Source organism: Pongo pygmaeus, chromosome 15, assembly GCF_028885625.2.
Source record: "Pongo pygmaeus isolate AG05252 chromosome 15, NHGRI_mPonPyg2-v2.0_pri, whole genome shotgun sequence".
NCBI classification, from domain to species: Eukaryota; Metazoa; Chordata; class Mammalia; order Primates; family Hominidae; genus Pongo; species Pongo pygmaeus.
This window is the reverse complement of record NC_072388.2, coordinates 57,054,632-57,071,172: the sequence shown is the minus strand read 5'-3', so window position 1 is coordinate 57,071,172 and position 16,541 is coordinate 57,054,632. Positions and strand designations below refer to the sequence as shown.

At 37.5% G+C, this 16,541-nt stretch overlaps 1 protein-coding gene across 3 annotated transcripts in view; it reads right to left on the bottom strand.

The window, feature by feature from the left end:
- The window catches only part of ARID4A (AT-rich interaction domain 4A), a 75,462-nt gene that overhangs the window by 20,676 nt on the left and 38,245 nt on the right, over positions 1–16,541 (bottom strand). For all 3 annotated transcript variants that reach the window (XM_063651649.1, XM_054448110.2, XM_063651650.1), the window contains 5 exons: positions 8,548–8,620; positions 6,883–6,977; positions 6,283–6,380; positions 5,522–5,753; positions 2,101–2,351 (listed from right to left, as the gene is read on the bottom strand). In XM_063651649.1, the coding sequence (XP_063507719.1) occupies positions 2,101–2,351; positions 5,522–5,753; positions 6,283–6,380; positions 6,883–6,977; positions 8,548–8,620 (749 nt within the window). The remainder of the gene's footprint in view (positions 1–2,100; positions 2,352–5,521; positions 5,754–6,282; positions 6,381–6,882; positions 6,978–8,547; positions 8,621–16,541) is intronic.

Below are 16,541 nucleotides of genomic sequence, written 5' to 3'. Positions count from 1 at the left end.
ACAGTTAATGATGATCTGTAATCAAATAAGTCACTTCTGACAAAACAAAATAAGAAAAATATGCTCTGAAAAAATTCTTTAGAATTCATATTTAAGTGCCAGCTAACGATGATCTGTAATCAAATAAATCACTTTTGACAAAATAAGAAAAATATGCTCTGAAAAAAAACCTTCAGAATTCATATTTAAGTGCCACCTTACATGTAAAAAAAGATTTAAGGATATTTTGTAACTTCCTATAACTGAATTATCTTAAATCTGCTTTACTACCAAAATTAGAATAGTTCTTGGCAAGACTAGTTTTTTTGGTGGGCAAAATAATAAACAAGGGCTATCTACCTTAGTAACCATGTCTTTTAAACTAATTTATATTTCAAAGGTTTCCCAGCGCTTACAAAGAAAAGAAATTTGAGTATTAGGTCATTTGTTGACACTGTAGCATAGCACCACGAGAACAAAGCTTTACATTTGTGTTGAATTCTAGTTGTTTACTCATCTTCCATCAGCTTTTCTTTGTATTGATAATCAGGTATAAGGAAGATTAACACAGGGAGAGCTAAAAATACTTTTAATATTTTTATAATGAAACATTGTGTATCAATCCTGTAAAGACTCATAAGAGAACTGCATCAAAGATCATTCTAGTGTCACAAGCATTAAAAGCTCAACAAGTAGTATTGTGCTCCGAAATAAATATAGGGCATTATTTTGGTGATCCCTGGGGGTCCTGACATGAAGCTTTGACAGCCCATTTGCAGTGAGAATGTTTTCTCTTGGAAGGCACCTTCCAATAATAGACCGATAAGGTAAAAACCAAAACACTATGAGAAAAACTACTTAAAGATAATATTGTTCTTATATTCAAGCCTGTGAAATTTTCTCTAAAATAAATCTTTGTCCATTTACATAACAGTTATAGTCTTTTTAAATCACATTTTACATAGATGTATTATATGTTTTATATACATATTACAATATACATATTTTGATATTTTTCAGCTTTGCTTAAATTTTTTGTCCAAATATTTAAAATTCTACACTCATTATACTCAACTCCAATTAGTTCCTCCTACTTTTCCTAATCCTAATTATATTTCATTACAGAACTTTTTTTTACTCACTAACCTAGTTCATATGTAATTGTGATAGCTCCTGTGCCTATGTGTATTTAATCAAATTACCTCTCCCATTCACCAATCATCCTATTTTTCCGAATATTTATTCTCTCAATGGCAGGTCAGTTTTCCCAAATTTGGCTTAACAACTCAAATTTCTAGAAAATTTAACATCACATAATAATAGAAAAATAACTATGGAAGAGAGCTGGTATTACAAGTAAGTATGTTATGTTGTTGCTCATTTAAAATTCATTTTTAGTCGTGTCCTAAAATTAGTAAATCCATTTGACAACACTTACAGAAACAGCTAATAACTTGGTCAGAGACTACCTTGATCTTGCTGGACTGCCTAATATTTGACTATTTTTAAGTCAGTTCAGTCCATACTTGTCTAATACACAGAAAAAAAAATACAGTTTTTACTCAACAGCAAACAGGACGGACATTAAAAAATTTGAAATTTATTGGTGTGATGTGGGGCAAGAATGTATTTTCCAAACTAGAATCAGGGGTGCATGCCACTTAATCTAATACAATAACTTGAAAAAGAAAAATGTCTTAAAGCTAACACACAGAAACATCTGCTAGTACTGTGCACCCATGTGTTTGTTAGCTTTCCCACATTGTACCTTTTTTAAAATGGAATTTTTGCTGTCGCTGTTTCCTCTTGTCCACTTCCTCCATTTTTCTCCAGCTCCCTTCCCTGCTGTCAACTGCAGGACCTTTCTTTTGACTGGGTGGCGCAGCCTTCTTTGAGGCCACTGTTTAGGGCACAAGTGCTATTAAAATGGTGCGACCAGTATATTCTCCAATTCCGAAAGGCAATACACATCATCTTCACAATGTGTCTCACCTTCATTAGACAAGAGGAACGGAAGTCCCAATAAGAAAACATTCCCTCAAACCTGAATCTCTAAGCAGGAACAAAGCGCTGTTGTACCCCAGACAGGTGCTTCTGGAGAACAAACATAAGATAATGTACCTCTCTTGGCTCTTCTCTTCCTCTTCATCTGAGTCTTTGTCAGAATCCTCCTGTTTTTTAATTTTCTTCTCTTTTTGCTTTGGTGTATTTTTTCTCCCCAGTAGTAGCTCATTTTCTTTTTTCTCTGCAGTTTCATAGTCATCATCTACATCCTTATTTTCTGTATCATTATCTTTTAATTTGTCTTCTGTTTTTTCTTCTTCAATTTCCTTTTTAATAGAATTTACATCTCGAGCAATTCTCCTTCGTCCCTAGTAGAGGGGATAAAAACTTTAAAATAGCTATCACTATAAAGGGGAAAAAAGCAGGAAAAAATATCTTTTCCTTTAACCTTCACAGCAATGTCTCTGGCTTGAAATATGGCCCTGAAAACCAACTCAAAGGTACCTTTCTCTTCCTTTTGAAAGTAAATGAATAACCGATAGAATTACTTAATTACGTCCAGGTCTACTTTGGCTATATACTACCTAAGAAATATCTGTCAGAATCTGTTTGAATGAAAAAAGTAAACAACAACAACAAAAAAGAAATAAAAATTTTCTCCTCTGTTTACATCATTTTATCTCACTTTTATTATTTCTCGACTATAATAAAAATTTAAAATAAATTATCTAATGTTAATGATAAAATGTAACAATAATAAAACTAATCCCCTGAATTTTGCTTCTTTAAAAGCTCTGTGGTCTCTAATTGTACAGCTTAGTAAGACAAAATTTACATTGTCACTGTATTTGTGGATGATTACATTTTTAAAGGACTGAATTGCATCAATGGCAAAAAAGTGAGCAGACTTCTTTGAATGAGTATCTGGAGAGCTCGCTGGGCCAACAGCAATATGTCTTACCCCCACTAGCTTCTATCTAGCCCACTGAATGCTGAAATGACCATGACTGGTGAGCAATTTCACCACCTCCTAGGTTCTCCTTCAAGTCAACTTCTATACACTGGCAGAAGTCTCCTCTTCTTGGAATAAAGCAGATAAAGAGCCAGCAACTTAGGAAGCATTAGGATACAATTAATATCTCAGTAAACAAATGTTTTCCCTAGTTGCTGGCTATGTGCTATTTACACTTCAAAGGCAGAAAAAGAAGAAATTAATTTCTTTCTATCATAAAGCACTAACACACAAGTTCCAAGATGGCACTTCCATCTCCTCAGATCTACACACTGGCTGGCACATAGCAGGTGGCAGGTGCTCTTTTTTTTTTGAGACAGAGTCTCGCTCTGTTGCCAGGCTGGAGAGCAGTGGTGTGATCTCAGCTCACTGCAACTTCTACCTCCCAGGTTCAAGCGCTTCTCAGCCTCCTGAGTAGCTGGGACTACAGGCGTGCACCACCATGCCCAGCTAATTTTTGTATTTTTAGTAGAGACAGAGTTTCACCACATTGGCCAGGATGGTCTTGATTTCTTGACCTCATGATCCGCCCGCCTCGGCCTCCCAAAGTGCTGAGATTACACGCATGAGCCACCCCACCCGGCCTAGCAGGTGCTTTTAAAGCATCTATAGGTAAATGAATGAAAACAACTGCTATACAATTTGGGTCTGTATACCTTTGTCCCAGAAATACCATTTTTATTTATTTATTCATTTTTTTGAGATGGAGTCTTGCTCTATCGACCAGGCTAGAGTGCAGTGGTGCAATCTCAGCTTGCTGCACCCTCTGCTTCCTGGGTTCAAGTGATTCTCCTGCCTCAGCCTCCTGAGTAGCTGGGACTACAGGTGAGAAATGCCATTTTTAGAAGCCTGGCTTACATATGTGGATAAGTGATGAGGATATTTTTACAAGCAAATGTATTACAGCACTTTTTTTTTTTGTATTTTTAGTAGAGACAGGGTTTCACCATATTGGCAAGGCTGGTCTTGATCTCCTGACCTCGTGACCCACCCGCCTTGCCCTCCCAAAGTGCTGGGATTACAGGCGTGAGCCACCGCGCCCAGCAGCACTTTTTAAAATAGTAAAAAATTGGGAGAAAATCTTGGAGAAGGTAGATTTATGGTTCATCCATACTAGACAGCACACTGCAGATATTTTATGTAGGACGAGGAAGGTTTTTAGGTAATGAAAAGAAAGTATGTCCACAATACATACAATAAAATATTATTCACCTTTAAAAAGGGAGGAAATTCTGATATGTGCTACAACATAATGTCTTACAGACATTATGCTGAATGAATAAGCCAGTACAAAAGGACAAACACTGTATGATTTCACTTATATAAAAGTACCTAGAATATCAAATTCATAAGTACAGAAAGTAAAATTGTGATTGCTAGGGGTTGGGGAGGAATGAGGAGTTACTGTTTAATGGGTACAGAATTTCAGTTTTGCAAGATAAAAATATTCTGGAACTGGACGGTGGTGACACTTATGCAACAGTGAGAATGTACTTAATGCCAATGAAATGTACACTTAAAAAGAGTTAAGGTGGCAAATTTTATGTTATATGTACTTACCATAATTAAAAAAAAAATTAAAACAATCTGGAAATTTCATGACATTCACTAGAAGATTCCATTTACTACATGAAAGAACAGTTTTAAAAACTGGTTTCTGAACTACAAGACAAAGCAATTTCACATTCTCTTTCATTAAATATGATTCCACCAAAAAATAAGACGTAGTAATTAAACTTCTTTGATAGTGTGGTAAATTCCTTTCTCTTTCTAAAATTTGATAAATCCTACTATGTAAACATCACTGGATGCTGATCCAAATGCTAGACGACAATTCCTAAATAGACCTTATATATTAAAGGAAAGAAGGAGCAAAGTTGGAAGATACAACCAGCATATATGTACACATCACTAGAGCTACACAGTGTGCTATAAAGTTACAAAGACAAGATACCATCTAGTTTAGGGCACAGGCAGTATAAAGAGGTGATTCATTTATTCAGCATCTATTTAATAAGCCTTTATTATGTGCCAGGCACTATTCTAAATGCCTGGGATCTGTCAATAAACGAAATAAACACTAATCCCTGACCTCGTGGAGTGTGATTCTAGTGTAGAGTGGGGCAAAACAGATAATCACAATAAACAGAATAAATAAGTAAATTACAGAAAGAGCAACATTAGAGGGACTGAGAGTTCCAAAGAGAGGAAGCAGGTTACAATTTCAGATAAGGTGACCAAGATAGCCTTCAATGAGGTGATACTTTAGCAAAAGACTTGAAAAGGAATATCTGAGATTCATCCCAGATGAGAATGACTTGATCGAATATAAACAGAAAACGGAAGGGTTTTCAGGTAGAGGAAATAATATACAATATATTTCAAAAAAAGTAGCTAGCTAAGCAGCATTAAATACTGGAAAATAAACTAGGTTCACTGTAGTACTTTTGTGTATATATGAAAATGGCTATAATAAAAAATTTTAAATAATACTTAAACCGGATAAAACTAGTATTAAGAACTCACCCTCAGAGATTTTAATTCTGTCTCTTCTCTGTCACTTTCACTGTTTGAATCGATATTTTCCTCAGGTTCACTCTTCACTTCTGTTAAAGGCATTTCTTGATCTAATTTGAGAGCCTCTTCCATTGATTCTTCTAAGTCTTTTTTTTCCTCTTTTACTTTTGGTTCATGGTGATGGACAGTTCTGAATTGAATATTTGCCGAACGGCAGTACTCCTCAAAACCATAGAGATACCTAAACAAACAACATTTCATTTAAGAAATCTTACAGTCTTTGCATCTAACTTGAATTCATGTTATTAAACACATTTTTAAAAAGTAAAGCCCAGTAATTTAAAAAAATTTTTGTTATTCTTTTCTGTGTTACTATTTTCTTGGTGTTTTAGATAGAATTATAAACAGAAAAACTGATCATAAAATGCCATCCTGAAACGTCTGAGCTTGTGATAACTAAACATAACTATCATAAGTTTTGATATAAAGGCTGTTCACCCGAAAAGATGTAGCTCTGTAACATGTATCATAATCGCAGACACTACCTGCATCTTGATTTTGGAAAGGAAATCAGGACAACATAAGAAATGGAGTAAAGCAGATTTGATGCACTGAAATAACTTTCAATCACAAGTATCTGTCAACCTAAACCTTTTTATATACTTTCTCTAACTTTAATGTTTCTAGATTGATGTATTCTTGTTAACAAAGTAAATGGAAAATATTTCCTATAAATATATATTCTTTGATGAATAAACTATACTACTTACTTTCTATAAGCAGTTTTTACATTGTAGGAAGCAGCTGAATTCAAAATAGGAATGCCAAGGTCCATATAAATTTGCTTCCATACAGCACCACTATCAATCTGGAAAATTAAGTTTTTATGTTAACATTTGCAAAGGGAATTAATCTTTTTTTTTCTTTTTTTTTTTTTTTTTTTTTTGAGACAGAGTCTCACTCTGTCGCCCAGTCTGGAGAGCAGTGGTGCAATCAGGGCTCACTGCAGCCTCGACCTCCTGGGCTCAAGTGATCCTCCCACCTCAGCTTCCCGAGTAGTTGGGACCACAGGCATGCGACACCACGCCTGGCTAATTTTTGTATTTTTTGTAGAGATGGGGTTTCGCCATGTTGCCCAGGCTAGTCTTGAACTCCTGAGCTCAAGCAATCCACCCGCCTCAGCCTCCCAAAATGCTGGGATTACAGGCGTGAGCCACCGTGCCTGGCCAGGAAATGATCTTTATCCTAATATTCTATGTTCATTAAGAAAATGTATTTATTATCCAATGTGCATATATAATAATGCAATATAAGATAATTTAACTTTTTACCACATCAATACACGTTTCAAAAAGCAATGTTATACTTACATTGTCACATCCACCCTGATGATAAACCAGTCTGAAGAGTTTGAAGAGATTGAGATCTTTATAGCCCAAAACAGGTGGTTTGTTGATTGGAGTACCTTTTCAATGTAGGTAGAAATAAAATGTTTACTCAAATGAGAAATTACTAATTTGAAAACAAAGCTGTCAATTTCTAATTTCCCAAATTTCATTAATTAGAGGCACATATTTAAAGAGCCTTAAACAATGTAAAAAAACACAAGATATTCTCTCTATTATTTATATAGCTTTGTGGGGATCTTCAGATTTTAGGTGTTATACTTCTAAAACAAAACTAATAAAGCCACCTCTTTAACTGCCAATGAATTGAGTAAAACTAAAGTAAACACTGCATGGTGTGGCCAACAATGTTGCTGGTTCAAGAAGCTTGGGCATAGGGCTGGGTGCAGTGGCTCACACCTGTAACCCCAGCACTTTGGGAGGCTAAGGCAGGAAGATCACTTGGGCTCAGGAGTTTGAGACCAGCCTGGGCAACATGGTGATATCCTGTCTCTACAAAAATTAAAAGGAAAACACCACAGGTGGTAGTGTGCACCTGTGGTCCCAGGTACTTGGGAGCCTGAGGTGGGAGGATTGCTTAAGCCCAGGAAGTGGAGGCTGGAGGGAGCCATGTTCACGCCACCACACTCCAGCTTGAGTGACAGAGCAAGACTCTGTCTCAAAAAAAAAAAAAAAAAAAAAGTTTAGGCATAAACAAACACAATAGAAAAGATTTACACCCTTGTTCCACTTTCACTACTTTGACACAAATGTTAAGACTGTTAGCAGCAATCTGAAGGATGACTTCTGAAGGCCACACAGAATGTTTAGGACCAATTTATCTTAAGATTTTGTAGGACTAACAAATGCCAAGGAGTATGATGGTTTATAATTTTTCTATTATTCTACCTATATTAGAAATCTCATCTTTTTCAGATAACGATTGGTCTCCTATTATGTTTAATTTGCTGAGAACAAGGATCAGGCTAGTTTATCTACTTTATTTGCCACAAATACAGCATTAGTAATTAGTGGGTAGGCAGATTAACATTATAACTGGTCACTTTCTATTTCTGAAATATCAGAATATTCTTTAGCTTTGTAAGTGACAGGAAAAACTAAATTGTATCAAAATACTTTCTCACTTGTTTCTATGTAAAATAGATATTAACAGTTTAATTCCAAATATTTTACTACTGTCAGGTGTAACTGATTCTAGGATTTATTTAAAATCCAAAACTAGATAGTCATGGTGGTTCACAGCTGTAATCTCCACACTGGGAGGCAAAGGTAAGAGGATCACTTGAGGCCAGGAGTTTGAGACCAGCCTCGGCAATATGGCAAAACCCATCTCTACAAAAAATAGAAAAATAAAAAATTAGCTGTGTATGGTGGCACGTGCCTATAGTCCCAGCTACTCGAGAGGCTGAGGCAGGAGGATCACTTGAGCCCAGGAGGTCAAGGCTGCAGTAAGCCAGGAGCAAATCACTGCACTCCAGCCTGGGCATCAAAGCAAGAACCGGCCTCAAAATAAATAAATAAATGAAATCCAAAACTGTTTATCTGCAATACTAACGAAAACAATGCATATACCTAGAATGCAAACATGTAAAAGAAATGACTACTTTAAAATAATGAGCATGAAAATACCTCTGTCTTCCATAAACTTATAAAGCTGCTGGAGGAAGTTGTCCCTCTCTTCAGGATCAAGTTCTTCCTCAGGCTGTAAAGATAAAATATATAAATGTATGGCACAGTGAACTGGAAAAGATACACGTCTTCTTTTATTTTTGTGAACCCAATGTAAAGTCATCAAATTTTAATAAAGCTGAAAAATCTGAATTTTCTCAATGTCCTACAATGACAGATTTTAAGTCATATTTATGAAGATATACAATGTCTACCCTTCAGCCCATTTACCACTCTAACTCTACCTTTCAGTATCACAGTAAGGACTAAGATTAGCCAAGAGGAAAACATTGAGGAATAAAATGGGAGTGTTACGTTTTCACCTCACCTGGTATTTTTTTTTTAAAGCCCATTAAAATACTATGTGGCCCACACAAATATACTGGCAGATGAGCACAATAATGACACATGTTCATTATATCATATATTTATATATAAAAATAATTTTCATATAAACATAGTTTTTGTTATTGTCAGATGAATATAAACCAGGGATTGCAAAGTCACAGTGGCAAAGGATTTCTGTTTAGATGGCACAATGTTTTAAAGAAATTTAAATACATTTAAGTGAGTCATATACATTCTATTTTACCCCAGACCTCATCACCCCCTCATCTCACAATAACCTGGTTTTCTCTTTTGCCTTTCTAGTATGGCCCCTGTAGTTGACTTTGCAACACCTAAAAATAAGATGATAAAATAATTCCAGAAGTAATTCTTAGGGAAGGAAACTAGATACATAATTACTTATTTAGCTTCTTTCAAAATTCTTAAAGTTTAGCAATACTACAGAGAAACAAAACACTGATATGTTTCCTCCATATAAATGATCATAACTTAGAGTATCACTCTCCTCTGTTCTAAAAGAAGAGCTCAGATTTTTGTCTTTTTTTTTTGAGATGGAGTTTTGCTCTTGCTGCCTAGGCTGGAGTGCAATGGCATGACCTCCGCTCAATGCAGCCTCTGCCTCCTGGGTTCAAGCAATTCTGCTGACTCAGCCTCCTGAGTAGCTGGGACTATAGGAGTGTGCCACTACACCTGGCTAATTTTTTTGTATTTTTAATAGAGAAGGGGTCTCACCATTTGGCCAGGCTAGTCTCGAACTCCTGACCTCAGGTGATCTGCCCACTCCAGCCTCCCAAAGTGCTGGGATTACAGGCACGAGCCACAGCACCTGGCCTGGATTTTTGTCTTTACAAAGCCATATTCAAAACAAAGGCAATGCTCAAGCAATAAATGTTGAGTTTTCGGTGTCCAGAGGGCAACAGGCACTTTAAAATTGTGTTATCTAATAGCTGATAATATAGCCAGGATCAATAAGCATGTAGTTGATTAAAATATATAATAAAAAACCATGAGGCAATCAAGAGAAAGGGAGTAGGATCTTTTATTACATTATTTCTATTTCTTTTAGTACATTCATTCATAATGATTTATAACACTAAAATACTTCTACCAAATATAAAGAAATTTAAATCTAAGTTCTAACATGTGTCCAAAATCAGCAATTTACAAAGTTAATAATCACCATAAAGTAGTTAGTGAAGGTCATTACTTAATGCTCAAATTAAGAGATGGCAGTTTTTTCCCCATGTGAATTTAAAAATCTTGCTTTTACAAAGTTTACTGCCAATGAGTTAACTCAAGAAAATAGGTAATTCAATAGCCCAAGAACCACTTCACACATTAATTTTAAGAACTTCTAGCGTGGGGAAAAAAAATCAAAACCAAAAACCACTTATGCCAGACTGGCTCTATGCTTTGCCTGTGCCCTGTAATCATAATATTCTCTCTTCAGACGAAAACTTCATTCCAGTATTTTTTTTTAAAGACAGAGTCTTGCTGTCACCCAGGATGGAGTGCAATGGCACAATCTCAGCTCAATGCAACCCTCTGCCTCCCGAGTTCAAGCGATTCTCCTTCCTCAGGCTCCTGAGTAGCTGGGATTACAGGCATGCACCACCACACCTGGCTAATTTTTGTATTTTTAGTAGAGACTGGGTTTTGCCACATTGGCCAGGCTGGTCTCGAACTCCTGACCTCAGGTGATCCACCCACCTTGGCCTCCCAAAGTGTTGGGATTACAGGTGTAAGCCACTACACCAGGCCTCATTCTAGTATTTATGATCCTACAGAATTCAGATAACACTTCTGTATCCAATATATGTTAAAGCAATTCTTTAAAAAGGCACTAAAATCAAAGTTGCTCCCCAATACAAGTAAACAAAATCAACTCATCAACTGCAAATTAGGTTGTACCCAACATTTGATAAATTTTTAATGTTAAGAATATATTTTTATAGATAAAATTTGATTTATGTGTATTTTATTTAAAAGTTAGTGGGTAACCAAGAGTGCTTTAGGTTTCACGAGAAACTATGGCCGTAAAATTGTAGTTTTGGTACAGTTAAACAAGATATAAATGAATAAAGAATTCTACTTACAAACAAATGCCTTGAGGGGAAATTTCTTTTCCACCAAAAATAAATAAAACGACGCTATAAACAAAGTTTTAAACTTATCTGATGTTTCTGTGAAAATTAAAATTGCTTATCTCTTACAATAAGCCACTCCTCATAATTATTTTTGAAAACTAGCCTTGCTGCTAGTCACCTTGCAGTAAAACTGCATATGATAGAGAACGCCTCCAATTAGAAGAATGTGCCTTCATGACTTTTGTATGGGGCTCTTAATTGCTATCACGGTTTGCTTTCTCTGTCCATGGCATTTTCATAGCAATTTCTCTCCTGGTGAAGGCCTGGGACTGTTGCATCTTTCAAGGGTGTTGGAGTGCGAGAGGGTTTTAAGAATGGGAGGTATAGGTCCACTAGACCATCTGAGACTTCTTCCCTTCATTTAGTCATTTACATTTATACAGGTAAAGAATAACTACGTACCCAGTAAAATGCCAGAGAGCCAAGAGTCACATTCATGATCATAATTTCAAGAAATTTCCAATTTTAGTTAGTATTAGTATATACTGCTTAGTATTATAAGTAGTTGGATATCTATCTACACTACTAGATTGTGAATTTTCTGACTTTAGGCACATGTCTTCAGATTAAGCTCAAACATCTACTGATGGTTACCATGAATCAGAGATTGTTCAAAAGCACTGTGGATTAAAATGAGAACACATGGTACCTTCTATTTTTGCTGCTCTGAGTTTGGCAGGAGGTGTAGAAAGGTAAAAGAAGCCAATATAACACGACGTGGTAAGTGTTGTAAAATACATCAAAGAATATAGGAGGAGCAAGTGAGGGAATGAATGGTTCTCCTCGAGATGAACTGGCAGTGGTAGTATTAGGCAGCTTCAAAATGTAAATAGTAGACAGCCCCGGAGCTAGAGCAAATGAGCGAACAGCGTTAAGCATGAGACTGACAAAGGCAGGCTGGGATTAGGAAAGGACTTTGTAATAGTATGCTAAAGAAACAAAACTTGATACTGTGGCTAGATGTGAAGCTTGAGACAGCTAAAGAGAATTAGATAAGATTTGTGTATTTAAAATTTCTCAACCAAGAATGAGTCTGATGGATTGGAAGAGAAAAGGAAGCCATTATAACAGTCCACAAGGAAGAGAATGCATGCCTGAATTAGTCCTGCCAGCTGGGATGGAAAGCTCACCTCTTCCCATGAAAGGAAGACGAAGAGAGAGAGACAGAAAGACAGAGACTGATGGAGGGATGGGGAGAGGGAGAGAGAAGGGGAGAAGGAAGAAGAGAGAACCACTGTGCCTGGCTTACTCATAATTTTACGACTAATGACTGCCATTTAGTTTAGACATTACTCATGTGAATGAAAATGATATCTGTGCAAATGAATTGTGTAGAGTTTTCTTGTTTCACATTCATTGAGTATGAGAGCTAAGATTTATGATAATATAAATGCAAGAGTCAGAGAAAGAGAGGAAATAAGAATAGTTGAGGATGTTCTTAAGACACAGGTGGGGCCGGGCGCAGTGGCTCATGCCTGTAATCCCAGCACTTTGCCGGGCCGAGGCAGGTGGATTATCTGAGGACAGGAGTTCGAGACCAGCCTGGCCAACATGGTGAAGTCCCGTCTCTACTAAAAATACAAAATTAGGCCGGGCACAGTGGCTCATGCCTGTAATCCCAGCACTTTGGGAGGCCGAGATGGGCGGACTGCCTGAGCTCAGGAGTTCAAGACCAGCCTGGGCAACACGGTAAAACCCCATCTCCCCTAAAATACAAAAAATTAGGCGGGCGTGGCGGCGTGTGCCTGTAATCCCAGCTACTCAGGAGGCTGAGACAGGAGAATCACTTGAATCCAGGAGGCGGAGGTTGTAGTGAGCTGAGATTGTGCCACTGCACTCCAGCCTGGGCAACAGAGCAAGACTCTGTCTCAAAAAAACCAAAACACCAAAAACAAAATGAGGTGGGCATGCTGGTGTGCACCTGTAATCCCAGCTGAGACTGCGCCACTGCACTCCAGCCTGGGCAAAACGAGTGAGACTCCGTCTCAAAAGAGAAGAAAAAGAAAAAAAAAAAAAAGACACAGGTGGTTATGGCCCTTGACTTGCTGGCATTCACCTTATCCCTTGTCCAAATATATTAATCTGAAAATGAACGATTATGCATTTGGAAATGGCAAAAATTCTAGTAAACAGACTTCCTACCATTTTAGTGGGACGGGAAACTGATGTGGTTTGGCTCTGTGTCCCCATCCAAATCTCATATTGAATTGTAATCCCCAATACTCGGGGAGGGACCTGGTGGGAGGTGACTGGATCATGGGGGCAGATTTCTCCCTTGCTGTTCTCATGATAGTGAGGTCTCATGAGATCTGGTTGCTTGAAGTATAGCACTTCCTCCTTTGCGCGCTCACTCTTTCTCTCTCTCCTGTTGCCACGTGAAGATATGCTTGCTCCCCCCTTCACCTTTTGTCCTGATTATAAGTTTCCTGAGGCCTCCCCAGCCATGCCTCCTGTACAGCCTGTGGAACTGTGAGTCAATTAAACCTCTTTATAAAAGACCCAGTCTAACAAAGTTCTTTATGACAACGTGAGAACAGAGTAATACAGAGACAAATACAATTTGAAAAATAAGATCACATCTTATTTTTGTAGGAGCTATTAACTTTCTTAGCTAGCAAGTCTACTTTCCAATACACATTAGGAAGGTGGACAGATAGTGTCCAAATTGTCAAAATATGTCAGTAAAAGATGATGAACTTTACCCAAAGCTCCTCAGACCCATGTAACTTGTACACAGTTCTAACTGGTGGCTTGGGATAGTTTCCTAGCGTATAAAATATCGGAGCCACAAAAATTGACATTTTTAAAGTGAGGAAAGGTATAACTAAACTTGATCTTTGTGGTTTCCCTGTACTGTGTATTGTATGTAACAGAACATATTATTGATGGGTATTCTCAGGTTTCAAGAACCCCTATGGGAATCCCTTAAAATTTTTGGTCAGGCTCAGTGGCTCCTGCCTGTAATCCCAGCACTTTGGGAGGGCCAGGCAGGAGGATCACTTGAGCCCAGGGTTTTAGACCAGACTGGGCAACATAGCGAAACCTTGTCTTTATAAAAAAATATATAAATAAATTAGCCGGGCATGGTGGTGCATGCCTATAATCCTAGTCCCAGCTAGGAGGCTAAGGTGGGAGGATGGCTTGAGCCTGGGAGGTTGAGGCTGCAGTGATCTATAATCAGCACTGCACTCCAGCCTGACAGACAGAGTAAGACTCTGTCTCAAAAAAAAAAAAAGAAAGTTTTAATAATTATATAACACCCCTACCTTTTCTGTGTATTGGGGGTGGGGGGTGGGGGGGTGTACTCCAGTATACCACACTCACTTTTTTCAATACCAAAGGACTTTTGTGCAATAATGTTACTTTGGACACAAGCAACTTTGTTTCTCCTTCATGATAAATAAAAGTAAGATCTTTTATTACATTCTTTTTTTCTTTTAGTACATTCATTCATAATGATTTATAACACTAAATACTTTTACCAAATATAGAGAAATTTAAATTTCTTTATGATGCTGTCTATAGTCCCTCTTCTGGCCCTCTTCATGGGCTCCCCTTCTCACCCCAACTCTGAAACTCCATCACAAGTCCTCACACTCCTCAGCTCTCACAATCCCTCCATCCCCTCTCCTTCATCCCTACCACCTCCAAAAATGAGGCTCAGTTTGAAGGCAGCAGGAGGAGTCCTCTGAAGTGGGCAGATCCCTATCATGGAAAGAGAGATGTTAAGACAGCACCCTCCAAGCTCCACTCTGGAGAGCTAAGCACTGCAAGGAGTACATCAGAAGTGGCAGTTCTGAGGACATATCTGGACTGAAGGACTCACAGGAAGGAAGCAGTGATTCCAATAGCTGCTTACATTTTTTGTATAAAATTTTAAATTTATAATATATTAAATAGTGTGATTTTTTAAAAATGTGAAATATTAGAACTAAGGTAAATGCATCGAACATTTGTAAGCTGTACTCACCCACTTTAATTCAAGTAGAGCCCTCTTTGTTCCTACAGACATCTGTTGAATTTTTAAAATCTCAGCTGTTGTTTATCATTTACTCATTTTCTGAGTTTTTAAAACTTGCCTTTATCTTTCCTATCATATTTAATACTAACAAAGGGAATGGGCAACACAAAGGCAGTATTCAATGCAATATATCTTAACAGCTCAACAGCAGCTTCTGAACAATATCTAAGTGGCAGCAGGGGAGCTATAAGAAGTCCCATATCATGGAAGAATAATGGAAGGGAGAATAAAGAGGTGGGCATGGGTCAAATCATGATCGGGCAGACTTCTAAAGGCCTGTGATAAAAAACCCAGACTTCGTCCTGAAGGTGCTGAAAGCCAATAAAGGGTTACCATCAGGAACCACCTATGTTTTATAAAGATGTTTATGGATAATGAATTCGAAGAGAAAACACCACAAGGAAGATACCTGGAGTAAGTGGAACAAAATACAAACAAGGAGCATTGTTAGTCAATAACTTTTACTACAAGTGACAGAAAACTATCCCAAGATGGCTTAAGCAAAAAATAATTTATTTTATAAACTCACAAAATTATGTAAGAAATTGAGATTGCCTACAGAGTACACAGCTTGAGAAAAGAGATATTATAAAGGGAAGTTAGATATCTTATCCCTTAGTTCCCCCTGCCATGGTGAACTTTCTAGAACCTTATAACAAATCTCCCACCACCCTGTTTCAAAGAGTAATTTACTACAACAATTGCATAACCCATATTCATTCATTTAATGAAGGTTTAATATGAGCCAAGCAAGCTCTGTGTTGATAGCTGTTAGGTATATATACTGGTAGGAAAAGGAAAAAACAAAACTCCTGAGATCCCCTGCTTTCACAGATCTTACAGTCTAGAGGAGGAGAGAACATTTTCTTAAAAGCCTGTAAAAAATTCTGAAACCTCTCTAAACCTCGGTTTTCTTAATTATATATATAAATAAAAAGAGAAGGTTCTTGGAGATTTGTTGTAAGGTTCTAGAAAGTTCACTTTGGGGCTGGGCGCAGTGGCTCATGCCTATAATCCCAGCACTTTGGGAGGCAAAGGTGGGAGGATCACTTGAGGCCAGGAGTTCGAGACCAGCCTGGCCAACACGGTGAAACCTCGTCCCTACTAAAAGTACAAAAATTAGCTGGCCATGGTGGCACATGCCTGTAATTCCAGCTACTGGGAAGGCTGAGGCATGAAAATCACTTGAACTCGGGAGGCGGAGGTTGCAGTGAGTGGAAATCGCGCCACTGCCCTCCAGTCCGAGTGATGGAGTGAGACTGTCTCAAAAAAAAAAAAAAAAAAAGAAAGAAAAGAAAAAAGAAAAAGAAAGTCTACTTTGGGAGGAACTATGGGATAAGGTATCTAACCTCCCTTCACAATCTCTCTTTTCTCAGGCAATGCACTCTGAGGCGATTTCATATGTATATATTTATTTATATACATATTTTCATAGACTG